We start from the raw sequence: 23,919 nt of genomic DNA, 5'->3' as shown, positions 1-23,919 counted from the left end.
CTATGTGTTTTCATTCTATTAAGTGTTTTTAATAAAAAACAATAAAAATTATATTCTGTTAGTGTATCTTTATATTGGGCAATAAAAACGAATCTACAAAGCTGGTGGACGCAGGCCAGTGTACAGCCATGATCCCTCAGCATACACAATTGGTTTGCAGCTCCTGAAGAAGGCACTCCACATGCTGTAGCCACACCCACATACTTGGCCGCGGCTCCATCTAGTAATGCCAGTGCACTACCAATCACTTGCATAGGACATAAGCTAAGGGACATTAATTGGATCAAAATAATTCTTGCTGTATCTTGCACAATCAATAAACCTGTTTCTTATGTAATCAGAAATACATATTTGCTGAATCAGTTTTATGCCCCGGGAAACTCTTTAACATATATAACAAAATATTTCTGCATATTATATAAACACAGCAGATAATATGGGAAATAGACAGTCTTGCCTGCTGAGCTGACAGGTTTGCATTATCGTGCCTTTGTTTTATCATACTTCAAGCAGATGCTTTTATAGAACAGCTGGAAGTGCTTTGAAGTAAGCACTTATGGCATTAGCAGATAAAAAAATAGGACTTTTCATTAATTTTGTCTTTTCTTTAGTTCTTTAAATAACTTGCTTATTGAGTGGTCTGAATTTATTATTACTCAGAAATGTCAGCAAATAATTTCAAAATATAAACCAAGGATTTTTTTAGACTGGTTGTAAACAGTATGCTCCATAATGCCACATTATAGGGATTCCCACCTTTACGTGGCAAGGTATTTGTTAGTTTGTACATGCCTGCCTGCAAGCTAAATACAGCACTTTGCTTCTTGGCTTTCTTCTGTTCTATACCAACAGGCATTTATTTGTGCTGCCCTTGGATATGATACAAAGCTCCTTTATGAAACACTTGAATCCATTGCAGAGGACACAGCACAGTATCCAAAGCAGCCAAGGCCAAGGAAAATAAATAGCTCTGTCTGATGATCTAAACACATGGTTGAAAAACAAAAGGGAAGCCAAAGAGATAAAGCAATCTAGTTAGTAACAGTTGCAGGAAGACACGTACAAAAACAAAGACATCTAAAGCTGGCCAATCCTTAAAGTTACTTTTTACTGATCATAAAAAAGTGTAAATATACAAACTCAGCGCCTGGTGCATCATTTACATTTCTTATTCATTGAAGGCGTCTTTATTTTATAATATGTGTCTATTTTTAAGTATCATTGATTACATTTTTAGAAAATGTAGTTTGTAACAGCACTACTAGGGACATGATACAGTATGTAACTGGCACTACTAGGGACATGATACAGTGTGTAACTGGCACTACTAGGGACATAATACAGTATGTAACTAGCACTACTAGGGATATGATACAGTATGTAACTGGCACTACTAGGGACATGATACAGTATGTAAATGGCACTACTAGGGACATGATACAGTATGCAACTGGCACTACTAGGGACATGATACAGTATGTAACTGGCACTACTAGGGACATGATACAGTATGTAACTGGCACTATTAGGGACATGATACAGTATGTAACTGGCACTACTAGGGACATGATACAGTATGTAACTGGCACTACTAGGGACATGATACAGTATGTAACTGGCACTACTAGGGACATGATACAGTATGTAACTGGCACTACTAGGGACATGATACAGTATGTAACTGGCACTACTAGGGACATGATACAGTATGTAACTGGCACTACTAGGGACATGATACAGTATGTAACTGGCACTACTAGGGACATGATACAGTGTGTAACTGGCACTACTAGGGACATAATACAGTATGTAACTAGCACTACTAGGGATATGATACAGTATGTAACTGGCACTACTAGGGACATGATACAGTATGTAAATGGCACTACTAGGGACATGATACAGTATGCAACTGGCACTACTAGGGACATGATACAGTATGTAACTGGCACTACTAGGGACATGATACAGTATGTAACTGGCACTATTAGGGACATGATACAGTATGTAACTGGCACTACTAGGGACATGATACAGTATGTAACTGGCACTACTAGGGACATGATACAGTATGTAACTGGCACTACTAGGGACATGATACAGTATGTAACTGGCACTACTAGGGACATGATACAGTATGTAACTGGCACTACTAGGGACATGATACAGTATGTAACTGGCACTACTAGGGACATGATACAGTATGTAACTGGCACTACTAAGGACATGATACAGTATGTAACTGGCACTACTAGGGACATGATACAGTATGTAACTGGCACTACTAGGGACATGATACAGTATGTAACTGGCACTACTAGGGACATGATACAGTATGTAACTGGCACTACTAGGGACATGATACAGTATGTAACTGGCACTACTAGGGACATGATACAGTATGTAACTGGCACTACTAGGGACATGATACAGTATGTAACTGGCACTATTAGGGACATGATACAGTATGTAACTGGTACTACTAGGGACATGATGCAGTATGTAACTGGCACTATTAGGGACATGATACAGTATGTAACTGGCACTACTAGGGACATGATACAGTATGTAACTGGCACTACTAGGGACATGATACAGTATGTAACTGGCACTACTGGGGACATGATGTGTAATTGACATTACTGTGGACATCTGTAACAGCTCTACTAGGGACATGATATGAACTGCCACTAAATATGTGCAAGAAAATTATGCACAAATGATATATATTTGTGTGTATTTCATGTGTTTGATTGCTTATACAACATAATTAAAAATACATAATTGAACTATAAAAATATTCTGAAATCCAGAATAATCCATTATCCAAACTTTTTCTGGTCTCGAGCATTTTGCATAAGGGATTCTCAATCTGTAAAGGATTCTACACAGTTTATATACACTGAAGACAGTAGTCTCTATTCAGACATACAGCATCTATTCTTTGAGACAGAGGGTCTTGGAGTATGGCCAGCAGCTCTCAGAGCGCTGGCCATGCCCCCCACAGCGGGGAAACATGGGGCATGGCCTTGCAGGAGGCACACCCAAGTGTCCTTCCTCCACTAACACCAATATTGGGAGCTATGAAACAACATTTTTCAAGTATTCTAGTATTTATCTCAATATGTTACACATAACTTCACTTTGAACCTACAGTATATGCCAAGATCTGTGGCCACCCTAAGCAGCTCACTTCTTAATTCAGAAAGTGGCGCTACCACCATTGCTGCATTTGTAAGCAATAGAAATTGAAAGTTGTCTTAAATTATTATGAGAGTAGTTGGCCATTCCAGGTATAGGGTGGGCACATAATTGTGCAGGTAGGGCTAATTGTGCGTGTTCAGCACACAAGTGTGAGTAGGGCTAAATGAGGGAGAAGCCAGGGCAGCACAACAGGGGGCATGGTTCTGGAATAGGGGGAAGACCAGGGGCTTGGAGACACAAATGCATAAATGCAGCCCCACCCCCATTATACAATGCCCACATTAATGGCATTGTACAACAGGAGGCGGGGCTATGATGATACAATTCAGTCCTGCTGGGGGGGCGTAATTTTTCTGGGTGGCTGGGAGTGCCACATGTTCTTTGGCTTCCCTGCCATTCTGGGTGAGTAGGCATGTATCCATGGGATGTTGGAACACCTATTATTATTCATGGCAATGTACAGCTGTACAGATGAAAGCTAAATTCATGCAGAAAAATAAGAAGCTGAATATACAGGCACTATAAAGAAAATGCTTTCTACTCAACCATCTTTTTAAGTATTCTTAACATTTTATTTAATTATAGAGCAAATCTGTTTGTGTTACCCCAATACTTCTTATTTTTCTTATGACTACAGTCAAAATAAACAAAGATTATCCATGATCATATTACCGTTTTTTCACCCCCATCTCCCACAGTAGGTGAGTAAATGATTTGGTATCGCTGCACTTTGCCACTGGCTGGATCCCATCTCACAGTCAAGCTGTTAAATGTTGCATTGAACACCTGCAGGTTGCGAGGTCCATCTCTTGGGCCTAGAATTTAAAGAAATGAAGTTAACAAACAAATAAACATAAGACAACATTTTGCAACACGCACTGTTTCTTTAAATTATATAAATATGTAAATAAATGTCACTGACATATACTCTAGCACTGGAGTAGGCAGCGTCCAGCACTCTAGCTGCGGTCGTCAGGCCTGCAGAGAGAGGGGGGGTAGGTACTTTTTACCCGGCTTGGGTCTGATGGAGTGGCCCGAGTCCCACTGCCCCCTCCCCTGCTGCAACTAGCCGAGCAGTGTGATTAGTGTGCCGCTGCAGCATAGCTTCTCTCCCCAGCCCAGCACACATTGCTTAGTACTGTGAGCTGAGTGGGGAAGAGAGGCAGCGACAGCCTATCCTCGCTCTTCCTGAGCAGGTGTCACACACCCTGCCCCCCCCCCCCCCAGCCCCCCCCCCCCCTCCCCCCCAGCCAGCCGCCCGCACTACCTCCTAAGGATTTTTTTTAACATGGCATGGCCACACCCTCCCATTGGAGTTGCTTTTCTGTTGACCATGCCCCCTTTTTAAGCGTGGCCCGGGGGAACTGTCAGCACCCCTGGTGGTTGGACTATACATCCCAGCATTCCCTGCCACATTGTTAGCATGCCTTAAAAGCAACAATGTCTTAGTACATGCTGGAGTGCCACACGTTTCCTATGACTTCATTAGAATATATTTTATTAAAAACTACATTGAGATTACTGTAATTAATGTTAAGTTAATGGGTACTGTAATTAAAACATTGAGGTAATTAAGGTACATGCTAGAGATGAATACAAGTCTGCCCTGCAGACAGATCTCAAAATGTTTGCCAGCATGTGCAAGATTGAGCAACTACAGTATGACTATTGCAGAGTTGGGAACTTTTCTTTTGAGGTTGAATAATAACTGAGCATCAATAGGCATTTCTAATATAATATAAGTGTGTGGTGGAGCAGATCCCTTGTGTTCAACAGTTCTTCCTGATAACAAAAAGTGTCTGAATTCCATATACCTATCGCATTTTGGACAATGGCCCTTATTCTGGTTCACCCTTCTCAAATGGACAAAACCATGTGCACTGAAGTTGGGGCAGATGTAACATGTGCAGGGAGAGTTAGATTTGGGTAAGCTATTTTGTTTCTGTGCAAAATACTGGCTGCTTTATTTTTAAACCGCAATATATAATCTCACTCTGAAGTAAAACCCCACCCAAATTTAGTTCTCTTTGCACATGTTACATCTGCCCCCTGCAGTGCACATTGTTTTGTCCATTTGAGGAAGAATTTGCCTTTGCGAGTGAATCAGAATAAGGGTCAATATGTACATTTCATAATAAATGCAGATGAATAGTGATTAGGAATCAGCATAAATTAAAAGAGCCTTACTTGGAGTTGTAACTGGAACTTCTGGCACTATTGAAACAAAAACAGTGATTTGTTACTAATAACATTTGTATAATGTATTACATAATTGTGTGATAAAGAAAGGATGTTTTTACATGTTCGTTCAACACCCATCAGATCTTCACTTTCCGATTCATCAGGGTAGATGGCAGTAACTGAGACTTCATATGGTGTGTCAGGATCTAGCTGTTCAAATATTAATGTGTTCTTGTCTCCATCAACAATAGTCTGCAAACACATAATTAAATTTTATAGGATGACAGAAGAATGCATAACTGTCTTTCAATCTTCTAATGAGTCTAAGCATTTACATCTTTCTTGTCTTCAGGTCTTCCAAGTGGCGCCCAGGTTATTCTGTACAAAGCCACATCTGGTGCACCATGGTCCCAGGTGCCTCGGAAACTTTGTGATGTAATTTCAGAAAATCTGAGGTTGACGGGAGCTGGTACTGGAGCTATTCATAATAAAAAATAAAGTTTATAACAAAGCTATGTTATTAAAAGCTTCATTTATGGATACTCTAGGAATATAAGTTAGTTTTTGAGCTACTGTATATAAGGCTTTCATAATACAAACACTCCTATTTGAATTGATCTTGTAAAGTAGGCCTACTGTAGTCCACCTGTGGCTCTCAACCTGTTATACAATTATAAGTTTCTGCTTGCCCTTCCACACTATCGCTATTAGGCAATATTAACACTGTGGCAAAGCATTTTGGGATGTATAATTTCACAAGAACTGGAGAGCCATGGTTGGCCATGCCTGCATTAAGAGGTCAATTCAAATAGGAGAGGTTCCATCATGGAATTCATATACATTGCAAAATGTGAGATTAGAGATGCCAATATACAGGCTTTGCGACAAGGTTTTGTGACTCTTCTGTAAAAAGCAACCTGGAACAAGTGCAAGGAAATGTGGGGAATCCACCATGATCTGAGATAGCAGGACCATGCAGAAGACTAACCCCGGCATCCCGATGCACAGAATCCAGTCAGGGGCCCCATACATGTACCCTATCCCCATACCCCATTAACCCTAGCTCTCCCTTAGAGCAGCATAACGCCAACCCCTTACACCTAATAGTGCCTAACCCTAACATCCAAACCTCACTGCCTAAATCTAATGTTTCGCACTGCAGCCTAAACCTATCCCCCATTGTAAGTGCATTTACGTAACCCCCCATACCTGCAGCATAACCTTAATCCCCTCCATGCAGCCTAAACACCTCCTGCAGCCTAACCCTAACCTATCATCTCCAGCCTTACCCTAAGTCCCTCCACTAGTGCCTATACATAATCCCCCCTTCCCCGGTCACATGCAAGGCGACCAAGAATACTGACTGGGATGCTGGCTGTCCACATTCTGGCATCAGCATCGCAATTCTTTTTTAATGTTCCAGAGCCAGTGTTCTGACAGCAATCAGGATGCTGGGATCATTGTACTGAACACCGGCATCCTGATTGCCAGGATTCTGACTGCATCCCTATATAACAGAACTAATTAATAAAAAACAAAATGTTCTTCAGATGAATAAAGTGTGAAAAACAAAATACAACAATAATATCCTCTATTACAATTAACCTTTAAACAGTTTGAAAATCAAGATACAGTATGCCATATAATGTACATGATTTAAATTAGGCAGAAAAAAAACTAAACCTTGGCACTTGACACAGAATTTGACAGCAAATAAGAGCCGCTCTGCCCACTTCACATCTTAATCTAGTACTTGACATTGTTATGATACTATAGAGAGCAATGACAATGCATTTGATTTGGGATAAGAGGCATATTTGAGCTAATCCCCCTATAAATATAACAAAAGGTTCTATACCCACCAGTTACACTGCATTTTTTTTTTTTTACCATAATGCAGATACTGGATATTTTGGGATGGTCAAACAGTTCAAGAATGGCTTATTTAAAACAAGCATGACCCACTATTTAATTTAATGAAACAAAATATTTGGAAAATAAGAAAAAAAATATTGACACAATTTCAAAATATTTAGGCTGGATCACAAAAATGTATATAATTTAGAAAAGAAAGGTAGGACATCAATGCACCTGTGGTTCCCTGCGTGGATCGTGGCAGAGATGATAGTCCATCTTCAAACACTGCAGTTACACTCACATCATACTGAGTCTGAGAGAAGAGGTCAATCAAAGGTGTACTTGTCCTTGTCCCAGCCACTTCCACCTAGAAAATGAGAAAAATGGGATGGATATTAAAGTGTAATCATCATTGCCTTATACTGTTTTTCCACCAAAATCCCGGGTCACACACTTGGGATTTTGACCCCAGATTTTGGTAGATCCCCTCCATGGTCCCATATTCCACTGCACAGATTTCCCGTGTTGATCCATTTTCCATTGAAAAAAGGAAATTCAGGAAATCAGGACAGCAGGGGAGTGGGACACCGGTGGGACGGCCAGTGAAGGGTGGAACGGCCAGTGAAGGGTGGGTACTGGCGGGGGAGTCAGCAATGGGCAGGCACCGGTGGGGGGGGGTCAGTGATGGGTGGGTGGGCACCAGTGTGGGGTGGGCTGTCAGTGGCAGATGGGCAGGCAGGGGGAGGCATCTGCGCAATGGCAGCCTCCCCTTTCCAGGTTGAAAAACCAGGGTAAGAGCCATTTTCATGGCTCTTTACAGGGGTTTAACCCGCTTGAAACCCACCTTGGTTCCCGGGTAAGAATCCTGGGTCACTAGACCCACAATTTTTACCTGGTCACCATTTCCAATGATAGGAATGCCATTTTAGAAGGGCACACCTATAGAGTTAAGCTCTAACTATTCCCCGGGGCCTCTCTTAACTTTCAGTTCATATCATCGTCAGCCAAAGAACGTTATCGGGCAACATACTATACCAACTGCTAAATATGATATAGGGCAGTGGTTCTCAAAGTCGTTCCTCAGGACGCCACACAGTACATGTTTTCCTGGTCACTGGACAGGTGTACTCAGTACTCACTGACACATTTTAAAAGATCCACAGGCGGAGCTAATTATTTCACTAGATTCTGTGAGACCTGCAAAACATGAACTGCATGGGGTCCTGAGGACCGACTTTGTGATATAGGGGAATACTGTATACGTAAATAATACAGTTCAACATTTGACACTTTGAGTAAAACAAACAGGTTTTTTTTACCTCTTTGAAATCCTCTTCTCCTTCAGTTTTGTACTTCACAATGTATTTTCTGACATTTCCAGGTGCCGCATCCCAGAAGGCATTCATTGAGCTATGGGTGATGTCTCTGAGTCTTATATTTCCGGCCCCTTGGACTGGCACTGTAAATAGGCTGAGATGTTTAGTGCTGCATAATCACAAATCAAAATGGATGATTCGAATATTGAAATTCTAAAGAACTATCCCTGAGATGGCACTGTTTAATTTAATTTATACAGTGACAGAAATTGTGCTTTGGAATTAGGAACATAATCCATGTACAGTAGACACCTGGTTTGGTACTGATGAGTGCTGGTCTCACATGCCTGTGCCTTGGCAGAGGCATTAAATCTAAATATAATATGATAATGAACACTATGCATGATACAGCATGAAACCGCACTTACATTCCGAGGCAATACCGCTTTACCACACTTTATTTCATCTACCTTAACCAGTTTCCTAGAGCCAGAAATAAGTACTGTATCTGATACATAAACTGCCTGTAGGCAGAATCTAGCACTAAAGCTCCGTACACAAGGAGCGACTGGTTGCTGAGCGATATATCGCTCAGTGACAAAATTGCTTAGTCACGGTGTCCTGTTGTCATCAATGACTAGCGATGGTCGCTGATGAAAACAAGACACTCTGCCAGGGAAAGCCGCTGGTCGCAGGAGTGCAGGAGGAGTGTGTGCAAGGCTTAAGCCCCCATATGTTAGTCTGACTTGTCTTAAGGACAAGTCAGATTGGTTTGCTCCTTGAGCTCCCCAGGAGGCTCACATACGTCAGCACTTTAAATGTAGGGGATTGTAATACAAACAAATCACATGCATTAAGAAGAAGCGGACAGTAACAGTGATCCTGCCAAAATAGGCTCACAGTGTAAATTGTGTTGAAGCATCTTGATGTGCCATTTTTGCATGCAATAAATCTCATGTTAAAAAGCACCCAGGATGTGCCACTGATGCGTCCAATCTGATAGATTTAATGTGCAGCCCGTCCAACCTGCCCACTCCAATCCGATGCCCACGGGACTGCACATTGGGTCAGAAGGGATGTCAAACGAATCCGATTTGGGCCAATTTCTGTGCCCGATCCGTCGGGATTGGGCAAAATTGGCCCAAATTGGATAAGTGTATGGGCACTTTAAATCTGTAATTCCCAATTGCCGGAACAGATGCTTTACCTCTGGTTATCAACTGAATGGGGCCAGGTCCGTCTGGGGCCAAGAATTAGCACAGAGCCGGTATACATGAAAATGTATCCCCACCAACAGCTACAACTGGTATGCCACTACTTCAGATGCTTCAACACAATTTACACTGTGAGCCTGTTTTGGCAGGATCACTGTTACTGCCCGCTTCTTCTTAATGTATGTGATTTGTTTGTATTACAATCCCCTACATATACAGTGCTGACTACTATGGTATATTTAAAAGGGAAATAAACTCTGACCTATCAATATGAGCACATACTTACTTGGCTACTGATTTTTATTAAGTACATGTTATTTAATCTTACATTAGTTAACCTTTTTCTACTGACAATGAATTAGAGATAAAAGTAAGAATATACGGTCTTACGTGTCACTTCCTGAGCTGTGAGTGGGTCACTGGTGAGATCATCAAAAAGTGCATAAACAGTCAAAGTGTACTCTGTGTTAGGGAAGAGTTCCTCCAATCGCACGTCAGTGACTGATGAGCCAACACGCATCTGCAATTGTCATGAAAAAAATGGTCTAAATATTATTTAACACTTATTAGAACACCTTTAATTTTACTCATGTACCTGTACTACCGCTCACCCTCTTGCTATTATTTTTACATGTATCATACTTGCCTATGGTCTAGAAGACTTCCGTATTTCAGGCAACATTCTTGAATTTCTGACAGAGTAAACTACACTTCCGGATATGTTGACTTTACCCAGAGAAGTTGGGGTTCCAGGGACTACATAGCACTATTAGTATTAGCAGTGAACTGCATCATTTTGGGCTTCTCTTCACTGTACAATGCTGTCCAGCTGCATTGAGAAAGTGATGATGCAGTTGACGGTGCCAGGTCCCATGGAATTACATATCTGTTATACTAGGACTGTCTTAATAGCATCGTAGGCCTTGTGCAAAGCACTGGGGCCCCTGTGTGCACATTCATCCTGGGAACTATTAAAAAAAAGGTACTTGTTTCCTAGCACGGCCACACCGATTTGTATCGGGGTGATCGTGTCGGAAAAATCGCGTCGGTCGCATCGCAAATGTGAATAGGGCCCCTGGGACCCTATTTTACATTGGATTCAATGTAAAGTATTCCCCAGACCCCCAATTTTCCCCCTCAACGTCACCCCACGATTGACGCCAACCCGAAGCGTGGCGAGCGCAGCGAGCCCGCGAGGGGCAGCGGTGCGCGTCCTCCGACCTTTTCATACCCCTACTATCCACGTCGGCGTGGAGTTGAGAATATAAAGTGTGGCGAGCGCAGCGAGCCCGAAGAGTGGCGAGCGGACGCGTATAACTTCACAGGTATACGCGTCAGCTCGCCACACTTCGGGCTCGGTGGCTCGCTGCGCTCGCCACACTTTATATTCTCAACTTCACGCCGACGTGGATAGTAGGGGTATGAAAAGGTCGGAGGACGCGCTCCGCCATCCCTCGCGGGCTCGCTGCGCTCGCCAGGCTTCGGGTTGGCGTCAATCGTGGGGTGACGCTCACAATGGGGTTGCACCATGACGGGGTCATATACAATGTGAAATGGGTCATATTGGCCCATTTCACATTGTTTCCTATGTAAAATGGACTTAATCAAGTCCATCTCATCTTGTGCCATTATAATGGCACAAGAACGACGCGATGCTCCTGATTTCAATGTTAAAAAAAATTTAACATTGAAGCCCATGGCAAAATTGCGTCCATCGCGTCGGTCGCGTTGGGGGCCATGTTAATGCACGCGACCGACGCGATGCCCCCGATTTTGCCTTTGCCGGCACATTTCAAAGGAAATTGGGTCCATCGCGTCCATCGTGTACCTTAACTTTAAGGTACACGATGGACGCGATTGTGGCCGTGCTAGGAAACAAGTACCAAAAAAATCATAAACTGCTCCCGCTGTGGTCTTGCATTGTCTTAACACATGCTTCCATGAAGTGAATGGCTGTCAGTGCTGTGACTGGTAATAAGCTCCACCCACTCACCAATCACCATGCTGATAGCCATTGACTGCCTGGCTGCAGGCTGGAAGGAAGGTAGCTAGTGGGCCCCTAGAATTGTAGAATGTTAAGATGGGCCTGAGTCATAGGGGGTTATTCTGGTCCATTCGTAAGGACCAGTACATTCGCCTGGGGGCCGATGGTGGTTATTTTTGTGCACGTGCATATGCGTGAAGACTGTTTGCCGGGTGCATGCATCCAAGGCTGCAGGCGGGGAGCATGGGGCAGTGGCGAATAGTCACACCCATAGGAATGCCCAGCATTTCATGTCTGTAAACACTGTGTGTTCCTATAGTATTCAGGCTGTGATGTCAGTGCTGGGGGCACTGACATCACAGCCTGGTTGAATCACAAGGTTGCAAATTCTCAGCTTTGCGAACCAGAATAACCAGAACAACCCCCATAGTGCGCAAGAAACTTGCTTTTTATTATTCTGTACCACCGGCTCTAAGATTTCTCAGCCCATCCCTCCTCACCTCTTTTTCTACTGCAGGAACAGTAGCATTGACAGGCTCATATAACAATAAATATCCAGTGGCTCCTTTGGCAGCTTCCCATCTAGCTCTCATTGTTGTTGTTCCAATGTCATAGATGTTGAGATTTCGAACAGAAGGGATCGGCACTGTTACAGTAAATAAATGAATGTTATTTTGTTGTGTTAATGCATTTTTGCTGACATAAAGTTGTAACTATTATATAGAATCTCTAGAGTTGGACAAATCTGCATCCAAAGTGTAGACCGAAAATGCGTGCTACACAATTGTTTTTTTTTATTGTTTTGAGATGCACACTACTTACATTACAACAAAGGAAATACAAAATCAGAAACACATATAAACTTGTCTCTATGAAGTGTATCAAGATAAGGCGGCATACTCGATATACCATTCATCTTCATGATGAATGGAGTTATAAAGGGGTTAAAGTGATTTTGCAAAGTTTAACTCTACTTTTAAAACGGCAATCAAATATAAGGGTGGTTAACCATTTGACAATTTAAATTTAGCAGCAGACTCCAGAATCTGAAAACCTATTACATAACACCCTTACTGACAGACAGGAAAAAATGCAGTAAGCCGTGGTTGGTAAAGGTATAGTAGGCAGCTGGAAATTAAGACCAGATGATTGTTGAGGACAGGGGAGTATTGATTAATACAGATGGTATAAGCTTTAATATAGCAGTCACTGAAATAATTCATTAATTAGCATTGGATTTGTTCTATAGTACCAAAATACATGTAGGCAAAAGTTTTATATGCCAAAGACCTGGTTGTTTATTTGGCTGTAAATGTGTCGGACGTTTGCCTGAAATAAAATGGATGGATATGCTACTGGTAATGCCAAGAGTAAATCAAGAGAAAAAGGGCCACATGTGCAACCACGGTGTAGGCCGCCACCCCTGTCTCAGCAACACATGTGCAGAGTAGACTCTGGCAATATGTCAGCATTTACTGTACATTAGCCGATCCCTGAGAACATTGCATCTGTGCCTTGGTCCCATTGATCACCCTACTGCATAAATCTCTTGGGAAATAGCATCTGCATCGTTTTCCTGGTGATTTCTGGGTGCAGAGTATGCAGTGTGGTCTCCCCGGCACCCAGGAGGATGTGTGTAAATCCTTCCCCATTATAGCTAAGCCCATGCTGGATGCACTTTCAAATGCATCTGACTTCACATGTGGGCATAAATGCACTATTTTTTTGTGTGGATTTTTAGAGCTAATTTTTTGGGATACATATTCATCTTTCTCTGCATAAGCCACTATAATCTGTGATATCAACAAGTACAGACAGAATATAACACATGCAATAATGATGTCATAGTATGTGTCTTTTTGTCTGTAGCCATCGGAAAATATTATGACGTATTGCAGTAGTAAGGTCAATGGCACAGGTCATTCTGTGCAATGAATGTGGTTTCCAGTTACACAGAACAGATGTTTTAACCATTTCTTATATATATCATAATATATTTTCTCATTTTAAACATTAGTAAATTAAGACCACATGTGTAAAGTGTGCTAAGCCAGTGAGCCAAGTGATTTAGAATTTGAGGATAACTCAGAAAATCACAGTGCGGAAAGTAATAATTCTTATATGGGCCACAAAAATATCTTTCATAGAGTGACGTTAAATCTTGTCATCCTTCTTCTTAACTGTATATTTTATAAATGCAAAACCATCATAATAATAAATATAATACTGTGAGGTATATTCAATGAGTGTTGAAACTGTTTTCAACATGAATAGATCGGAAGGGGTTCCGATCTATTCAATGATACCTTTTTCTTCCTGCATGTCGAAATGTTTCAACATTGCGAAAAGCAGGTGGATTGATGTAATAGCCGCTAATTCACCTGATTTTGACGGAAACACAGCCAAAACCAAAAGGTTTCTGTCATTCTCACTTCGACATAACAAGATGCCGGACTGAGGCAGGGAGGACTGCACCGCAGCCTGCGCCCTCGCATGCCCGCCCCTCCCACTGACTGTAGTAGCTACCTGCTGCTGGGCAGGGTGAGAGCTGCTCACCTGGCTCCATCCAGGCTCCATCTTGGGTCCCGCTACCTTACACCATCTCCTGCTGCCGCGCTCACCTGGTCCGAACACCGGCCAGGTGAGCATCAATCAGCGGGCAAATCTGACATCCGGATTTGGCCGCTGGATTGAATAATGGATGCCGGATCCATTCCGGCAAAAGAATGTCGGAATGAATCCAGAATCAATTGAATATATACCTGTAAGATAAACTACTACATGGAGATGGTAGACTATGATAAAAAAAATACTGCAGGCAGAAAAAATGACATTGGACCAAGTGTACTAATCTCTAGGTTGCTGAAAGGGTCGAAATATGTGGGCAATTCAGCCACAAGATCTAAAGCGTAAATTGAAACATAAAACCAGGTTTTGTCAATATGGTTAACCATTAATTAAAACTTTGGTACATTGAGTGAGCATTATGGCTAGAGATGTGCAGGTTTGGTTTTACTCAGATTTACTTGGTTCTCAAATCCAGATCGTATTGGCTATCGGCTGTCACAGGTTTTGGAAAGCAAATACTATCCCGATTTCAGAACCGAATAAATCTGAGTAAAACCGAATCCGCACATCTCTAATTATAGCTTAGTTTAACTTTAATTATATTAGAACAATAAACTAAATTTGCATATAATATGTAAATAAGATGTTTGTGCAAATATGTTGAAACGATACGTACAGGTTGTTTCTCGGCCTTCCAGGGGCTCGCTGCTTTCTCCTTCTACCACTGAGTATACCTTCACAAAGTATTCTGTTTCTGGCTTTAGGTCAGTCAGTACTGTAGTTCTGTCACTTCTACTAACAATAACCTACAAGGAACAAATATACCACGAAACATGGGAATTAAAGTAGCAGTAAGTAGAGTGTCTGTAGTCAAGTCTGCAAATCAATGCAAATATCGCACCAGTCCTATGGCAGTTATTATCTGTATTAGTATTGCATATAAAATGAACGACGGGGCTGGCGAAGGTATTTCCAGCCCTCGCCAGTGGCCGGCTCCCACCAGGGGGCTCGCACGCACCGTGGCAATGGAGCTTGTCCCTGAAGCGGAGACGGGCAGGCACCTGCAGCGCCGCCGTTGAAAGACTGGGACGCACGTGCGTGTGAGATGCACGCACGTCTCAGTTCAGTGTAGCCTCTGTCCGCCGGCGCTCGCCAGAGGGGAGGCTCTGGCGAGCCCCGGCCAAGGATGACAGGGGCTCCATCTGTACATAAACACTTCAGCAACACACCTGTGACACTACCATAACATTCCCATAAGACAGACTATCTCTGTGTGTTTGGTAAGCCAACCCCCACACCGCCAAGGAAGACCATGCACTTTTCCAAGGCATTCTTGTTACCCTGTCTCAATCATAACAGTGCCTTCTGTGCATACACTCTGTGTTAAATATGGAATTTTTAGGTATTTTCGTTCATGTACAGTGGCAAAAACATCATTTAATTGCATGACCATTGACTCTGTGAAACAGCCGTGAGCTTGCTTCTGTGCCCAAAATGGTACAGTAAGATGCCTGTACTGAGCCAACTATGGCCAAAATGATTAGCCGTCAATGCAATAAAAATCTGTGTAAGTGGGTACAATAAATAAACCAGAATGTTTAAAAATAGACCGATTATTAATAAAACAGCATAATATATATTTGATACCTCACCTCTTGAGGTCTACCTCCAGCTACAGGATAATACTCCACTCTGAATTTGTCCACACTGTGAGATGGTGGAACCCATGATACTCTAAAAGATCGAGGGGTGGGCTCTGATGTCACCAGGTCAGATGGTGCTTCCAGATCATCTGTGTTCATATTCAACAGTTAAAGTATTGTAAAAAAGTATCTATATACAGTAGCATACGAAAACATAGTTCATCATTTAATGTCATTGCAACTGGAATTATTTAGCAGCAGATAAAGCATTGATGAGTGTTCTTTTATCCTTATGGAAACAGGGAGTGCCTGTGAACGTAGACCGCTTCAGGGACAGAATCGGTGATATAATCAAGCACATGAAACTGTTAAAAACAGACAGTAGCTTCTGGCAGGGACAAACTTGGGTGTGTGCGATAAGGATCAATTCCATTTTTTAACTACTTATTCAAGACAAGTGTATGTTAGGTAGATATTGATGTATGCTAAATATATAGTTCAGTAACAGGTAGAGGCAACATTTGCTGAATCATGCAAATACATACAGTCCAACATGTGCAACTCACCTCCACCACCCTTAACACTATTACATAGATTTGAAGTGAGGGGATCAACAATACTGGTGAGCTGGTTGAAATCATTCACATTGAACACATAGACATCATCGGGATCTGTGGCTATTTCCTTCAATTCATTCTCATCTGCATTCTTTATACCTGTCAGGAAGAAGAAATTTGCTTACCAGCACTGTAGTAATCAATGAAATGATATATATATATATATATATATATATATATATATATATATATTACATGCCTATTGCCTACCCTCCCTTAATATTATTCAGGCCAGTCTCCACCTCTCACGGAAGAGTGGCCTCATCTTCCCCACCCTGCCCACTTCCTAATGAATCCGTAAGGGTACAGAGGTTAACACGGGAATCCTGGAGCTGAATGGAGAGTGCAGGGTTAAAAGATGAGATACTCGCGTCATTTATCCCCGACCAGCAGGTTGTGCCATTTTGGGGGCGGGTTCAGTATATTACAAATATTGTTTGCACAACGTTACCTAATTGGTGGTGCTATATAAATAGATGTCAATAATAATAAAGCGATAACAAAAAATCCAAACTGGGACCAGTTGGCAGCAGAAAAAAATAATCCAGTATTGTGTTATGTGTCAAACTCTTTTTTTTATATATAATCTCCATGCTTCAAGGTGCATGCAGAAGACAACTGACAGTGTTGGAACTGTTCAAAAAAAAAAGAGGCAGTGCAAAAATACAGTATTGGAGAACACCATGTCAGAGCCACTGGGCACGCTGACTCTACAAGAGTTGAGTACAGAATAATAAAATTAATGATAAAATAAATGACTGGCTACAGAGATAATAGATCCCCACTGGAAAACATCAATTTATTTAGCTAAAACTGTACTATACATGTTGTATAATATATTCTGCTAGGTAGAAGGCTGGCATTCTACTTAGGTACCTCAGGCAATGGGCCAGCCTTACACTCATGATTTGCGGCTGGAGAAATCTGGCAATTTAAAACATCTTGCAATAAAATGTTTCCATTGGATTCATGCGCTGCCAGTAATCTAACTCTGTAGCCAAAATACATCATATATCCTGCTTTCTTTTATACATTATTGCCTTTGTAGTAACTTGGTACACGGTATGAAAAGTTTTGGCTGCTTTCGCAGAATTTAGTTTAATGTCATGGATGAAATGCACATGTTATGTAAAAGATATATAGATCTGCTAAAGCATAACTTCTATAGAAACGCACTATTTCAAATCAGAAGCAGTTCCTTTATTTTATTTAATACCCTGGAACCACACACAGATATTGACTGTTTCATAGACAGTTGTTGGTTTTCTTTGTCCGCAATTCAGAAAACATTTCACATATAGTAAGTGGATAAAATGACAGTGTTCTGTTACAAAGCAGCGGCTAAAGTCTATAAACTATTTAACAAGAAAAATTGATCTAGATAAATGTATTGTCTGCAGCAGGTCATCAAGTAAAGCGTCCCTGTTTGGTATATAACATAGATAGTGAGTATTCTCTATATGAACAGAGCTCCAATAATGTCATCTCAAAGCAGGGCTGGGTACTTGTGTATTTTGGCGGCGCCCCCGATGTCCGTCGTTCGACGAACAGATCGCATCGCATCGCATGCCATGCACCCGATGGCATGCGATGCGATGCGACGCGATTTTGACCCCCTATACGACCAAAAATCGTATAAGCACCCTAAAGGGTGCTTTTGAGCACCCAAATGGGTGCTTACAATGTTAAATGCACCCCCACGCCACCCCCCACTATAAACGTGAACCCGAAGCGTGGCGAGCGCGCGAGGGGTGGCGGTACGCGTCCTACGACCTTTTCATACCCCCACTATCCACGTCGGCGTGGAGTTGAGAATAGAATAGTGTGGCGAGCGCAGCGAGCCACCGAGCCCGAAGCGTGGCGAGCGCAGCGAGCCCCGCGAGGGGACGTGGATACCTTCACAGTTATACGCGTCCCCTCGCGGGCTTCACAGGTGTCCGTGGCGACGCGGACACCTGTGAAGCCCGCGAGGGGACGCATTTACCTGTGAAGGTATCCGCGTCCCCTCGCGGGGCTCGCTGCGCTCGCCACGCTTCGGGCTCGGTGGCTCGCTGCGCTCGCCACACTATTCTATTCTCAACTCCACGCCGACGTGGATAGTGTGGGTTCACGTTTATAGTGGGGGGTGGCGTGGGGGTGCATTTAACATTGTAAGCACACATTTGGGTGCTTAACATTGTATAAGCACCCATTAGGGTGCTTATACAATGTTTAATCGCATCGCATCGCATCGTATGGCATCGTATGCCATGTACAATGGCATACAATTTCAAAATTGTATGCCATCGTGCACTATCGTACGATATCGCGTCGCATCGCATACCATCGTATGTGTTATGGTATGCGATGCGATGGGCGCCGCCAAAATACACAAGTACCCAGGGCTGGATTAACCCATGGCTTTCAGACATTCTGGGCCCCCTCCAGCACTCCAATAATTTCACCCTATTTCAGCTGACATTTGGAAAGCAGAGCTTATACCATCATTTACACTCTCAGCATTCACACGGGAACCGATACGCAATTGAAATAAAGTCTGCTGTCCTCATTTCTATTAGCGCAATCATTCTTTACTCTTTTTAAATAGTGCTAGTGCACAAGTCCCCCCCCCCCCCCCCCCCATACTGTATGTCTCAACCGCAGCTTACTACAAGTGTGCCTTGCTATGGCAAAGCACATTTACAATAGTGTTGCAGGTAACAGTGCTTCAACAACATTGACGGGCCCCCTAATCCCTGTGGGCTTCAGCCTAGTCAGCCTTATGGATAATACGGCCCTGACTTAAAGTCTGCCCTATATAGTATTGGTGTTTACTCCACAACATGTATAATTATTAATATCCAAAGTATAACTCTTTTCAATATACACAGAACACTTCATACTCATGCAAGTAGTATTACAAGAAAAGACTTCTCCTAAAATTCATTGAAAATACTCCAATGCCCTAATCATATACTCGCCTTTTCTCTTGACAAGGTTATACTAGTGCCATTAAGTTTGAATGTACAAGATCCATGTTCCCCTATTACCTTGGGCTATCAGAAAAAGTGTCCCTATTATAATTCACCACTGGACTACAGAGATCGGAGAAAACATTTGGAATAGTCTGCCAAGAAGTATAGGTATAAATGGTTTAAACGCCATTACATTTTGGATGCTTTTGGGGTGACTTTATTACTACCCTATTTTATATATAGAAGGTGTTAAAGCACAATAATGTAAACTTACCAATGGCATATAGTTCTATTCCTTGGTCTCTCAGCCTCTTTGATGGTGCAACAATGTCATCTTGTGACTTTCCGTCAGTGATCAGGACACCGATTTTGCGTGATTTATCTCTCATGCCAACCTCTGATTTGAAATTATTTTGTGCAATGAAATTCAAAGCCAAACCTAATGAAACATGATAAACATCATGAGAATGCTGTCCAAACACTATATGTTGCCAAGTATGCTCGACTTTCATATACTTATTTATACTGGTAGCTATATTGAGCAATGTTATAATTGACCTGTAAGAGTGTTGCCCCCTTTGTAGGGCAGATTTGCTACAGCATCCATCAACGACTTCCTTGTTCCATGAGCATTTAGTTGCCACTCAGTTCTAGGGTCCCCACTGTATTGAGCAAGTGCTGAAATGAAAACAGATGTAAAGTTGAAAAATTGCTCAAACTTTTAGTCAACAAAAACAAAATATCTGAGACAGAGAAGTAGACAGAAAACACGTCACACCACATTTACTATCCATTCCCAAGAGTTTATAACATATTAATTTACCAAGTGCATCTGATATGCAACAATGCACCTTGATGATCTACCTAGCAGACATTAAAGGGGCCTACACATGGGCCAACCTCAGCCCTATGCTGAGCGATGCAGTTTAGTACAGATCACTCAGCACCTATCGTTGACACACTTGTTATGCGCAAGCGATGTGTGCTGAGCGATCTGTGCTAACCACTGTTTTCCATATATTTGCTAGGCGATCTAACTAGATTAGACTGTCTATCTGAGTGGGGGATGGCAATGCGCCCACATCACTATAGGGTGTACGGACGGAGCAATCCATGCTTACTTTCTAAGCGATCTGGTCAGATCGCTTAGAAAACAGGCAAAAATGGGTATGTGTGTAGGGGTTTTAAGATTTCTCCTCTCCCAGTACTCACCTCTTCAAATTACAAGCACACCTCAATGTACATAGATGAATTAACACCATATTAAAGTCCAACTTTTCTTTATTGTAGAAGAAACTCTACCTGTCTGGGGCTGATTAAGGATTTTGGGGTGATTCAAATTGACCACTTAATAATATCATTGCATTGTGTATGGGAAGTGTTTTGAGTTGTGAAAATGTGAAAAATAAACATTTTCTCTTAGATTCTCTTAAGTTTTATTATTATTTTGTATTATTGTTTGCAGAAACTGAATGCATTAGTATAACAAAGAAAGACACCCCCCCCCACTCCCACCCCCCACCCACCATAAAAAATGTGCACCCTTTTATCTAATTATAGTGATTTTGCTCTTCAAACAAAATACTGTTGTTTCTACACTTCTACAAACAATGGGGTGCGCACTTCTTTCCTACCTCAGTGGGACTAGACAGACCAATGTGAATACTTCTGATTGTTTATCCAAATTTTACAATGTTCTTTAAGTTGCCTTTTCTTAATAAATGTGATTTTGATTACTCACCAATCTGCACTTTGTCTACGCCAATATCAAAAACTTCAACCAATCGCGAGATAAATGTCCTGACAGTCCTGAAATTTGGCCGACCAATACTCCAGGAACCATCTACCAGCAAAACTATGTCTGCAGCAGCATTACTTTTGCACTCCAGTCCTGTTACATTAATTATGAAGAAAGAAAAATAATAAGCCATTAAAACAAATGATTGTAGCTACATGCAATCATTGCATTCAAATATATTCGTGTGTTTCCTGAAAATAAAAAAGAACAACAGATAAAAGTATTTGAATATTTCAAAGAAAGTTAGAAACAGAACAAAAAGGATAGGAAGTTTCACAGTGATGACACATACATCAACCATATGGATGTCATAGGAACTGACAATAAAACACACAACACATAACAGTATTGGTCTGAAACACAGTATAATAAACATGCATTCTTCATCTTGAACAAAGTGTTCCTGTGGCAGCTTGTGCAGGGTGTTTGAAAGCCATTTCGTTTAGAAATTTAGACTTGAAATATAAATGTATATGCTTCAGAAATTTGGTCCAATGCGGCGATAGCATATTTAAAGCGTTTAAAACAAAGTTCTCTTCTGCTTGAAAATAAAAACCTAAACTTTATCAACAGAACAGAAATAAGTTACAAATGTTAAACAGATACACGGAATAATGTAAACAACATTGCCATAGTTTTGCAATTACATTTAATCCTTATCATGTATTGAGAAATGCAATGGGTTAGTGCCAGTGTGTCTTGGATTTATGCATACGTTGCAAAGATAAATGACCAGGAATGTTACCATGTTAAGGAGGTATACTGTCATGTTTACATCAACATCATTTGTTGATATCATCAGAGCCCAAAAATCCACATAGTGTACATTCTGTATAATATAGCTTGCAGTTCATCTAAGACTTTTAAATGTGTAAGGCATGAGTTTCATTAATAGGTGCACAATGCTGCACAAACCACTGGGAAAATGGCCGGGTGGCCATTTCCCAGCATTTTCTGCATTTGCAGAAGGGAAATCACTGGGAAAATGGTTGCCATTAAATTTTCACTGGGAGACCTATGCATGCGCTCTAGACTCTGGGACAGTGCTAGGGGCTCCTAATGACCCTGGTGGCCACAGTCTATTGCTGTGCCAACTAGAGAGGAGGGGCCTAGATGGAGACTGTACACGGGCCTTCTCCTCTCTTGATGTGCCCCTAGTGTGAGGTAAAAAAATAAAAATGTTGTTTTATTCATATTATTATGAGCCAACACACAAAAGGAATAGTTACATTCATTTTCAAACAGTTTAAAAATGGAAACCAAGGAAAATGAACTCTACCAATACGTAAAGCCCCATAACATAAATGACAGGATTATATAATTTACAATATCGGCTGCACTGCAGCTGTGGGTCCCAATATTGCGTATACACACTGAACAATATCAGCTGCCGATAACGTTCAGTGATGTCACCAGGGTGTGGCTGAATAGGTCATTTGGCAATATAGTCCAATTGACCTGCATGATCAGAAGACACCAGTCATCGTTAAGCTTATAGTAGGACAGACCAGGATATAGCAGGACAGAATAGTTTGCTATTACCCAAATTGGTGCTTGAAACACACTTCCTGGGTTATAATTGTAAGGAAGCTGCTGCACATGAATGTCTATATCAATCTTATTTTTCACTAACCTTGGGTATTGCAATGACAATAAAGTGCCTATTTTAAAAGATGTAATATGTATAATATGGTATATGTTAAATTATAAGGATATAAGAAGAATAAGGCCCTATGTCACCTTTAATACAGGTCTAGAAACAGTAGATTAGGCATTATTATTTATAATAACAAAGATTGAAGTGATGACATCATAACTTAACAATTAAAGTACTGATGTCATAATTCACTATATATGTACTGATATCTGCCACTTTATACAAATTTCTATGCCACAAAAAACACTAATCCTAAGTCAGAAGCATCACTAACACTGGGACACGTAGTGTGGCTATGAATGATGTACAGTATGTGTGCACGGAATGTGTGGTGGGTGCTGCACCTAATGTCCCAATGCCGCACCCAGCTCCTGTCACTGTGCAGGAGCCAGCATTTTCATGTCAACCCTTAGCAAGTGACATCCGGGTGTAGCCCCACTCCCTAGTGACGGCACTATCCGAAGTACATAGTACTGTATATGTGATCGAAGATACAAACGGAAAAGTTCACCTCATGGAAATCGCGGCATGTATCGCGCACCTTAGCACACAGAAGATAAGTCTGTGTTATATATCATAATCCATGTAAAACAGGAGCAGGAGAGAAACCAGTACACAGACTCTGAATGAAGAGACAAGGGAATAACCTCTAATGAGGTTCTGTAATGTACCTTATTGATGGTAATATAAATGGAGTGGGAAACAACTGGGGAACTCTGAGGCATATTTAGTTATGCCAGTATACAGTAGCCGCACTCAATGTTAGGCAGCTGGCGTAAGAAGTAATAAAATCCTGGCATATAAGAAGGAAAATATATATATGAGAGACAGATTACTCTCCCATTGTTGTAACATACATCCAGATCCACTACTAGGAATGTGGCAACTGTTTAAAAGAAAATGTCAGGAAAACCATCTAGCGGTTG

General features: G+C 41.6%; 1 protein-coding gene across 5 annotated transcripts in view; it reads right to left on the bottom strand.

The window, feature by feature from the left end:
- The window catches only part of COL12A1 (collagen type XII alpha 1 chain), a 167,054-nt gene that overhangs the window by 82,170 nt on the left and 60,965 nt on the right, over positions 1 to 23,919 (bottom strand). For all 5 annotated transcript variants that reach the window (XM_083177194.1, XM_083177191.1, XM_083177193.1 and 2 more), the window contains 14 exons: positions 21,280 to 21,429; positions 20,097 to 20,216; positions 19,813 to 19,977; positions 16,534 to 16,683; positions 15,977 to 16,116; positions 15,001 to 15,130; positions 12,257 to 12,402; positions 10,163 to 10,292; positions 8,562 to 8,701; positions 7,477 to 7,609; positions 5,721 to 5,863; positions 5,505 to 5,637; positions 5,392 to 5,418; positions 3,877 to 4,019 (listed from right to left, as the gene is read on the bottom strand). In XM_083177194.1, the coding sequence (XP_083033320.1) occupies positions 3,877 to 4,019; positions 5,392 to 5,418; positions 5,505 to 5,637; positions 5,721 to 5,863; positions 7,477 to 7,609; positions 8,562 to 8,701; positions 10,163 to 10,292; positions 12,257 to 12,402; positions 15,001 to 15,130; positions 15,977 to 16,116; positions 16,534 to 16,683; positions 19,813 to 19,977; positions 20,097 to 20,216; positions 21,280 to 21,429 (1,850 nt within the window). The remainder of the gene's footprint in view (positions 1 to 3,876; positions 4,020 to 5,391; positions 5,419 to 5,504; positions 5,638 to 5,720; positions 5,864 to 7,476; positions 7,610 to 8,561; positions 8,702 to 10,162; positions 10,293 to 12,256; positions 12,403 to 15,000; positions 15,131 to 15,976; positions 16,117 to 16,533; positions 16,684 to 19,812; positions 19,978 to 20,096; positions 20,217 to 21,279; positions 21,430 to 23,919) is intronic.

The sequence above is a fragment of the Crinia signifera genome, chromosome 3 (assembly GCF_055691185.1).
Source record: "Crinia signifera chromosome 3, ASM5569118v1, whole genome shotgun sequence".
NCBI classification, from domain to species: Eukaryota; Metazoa; Chordata; class Amphibia; order Anura; family Myobatrachidae; genus Crinia; species Crinia signifera.
Note: the sequence above shows the minus strand (reverse complement) of the source record. Positions and strands in the feature narration are given on the sequence as shown.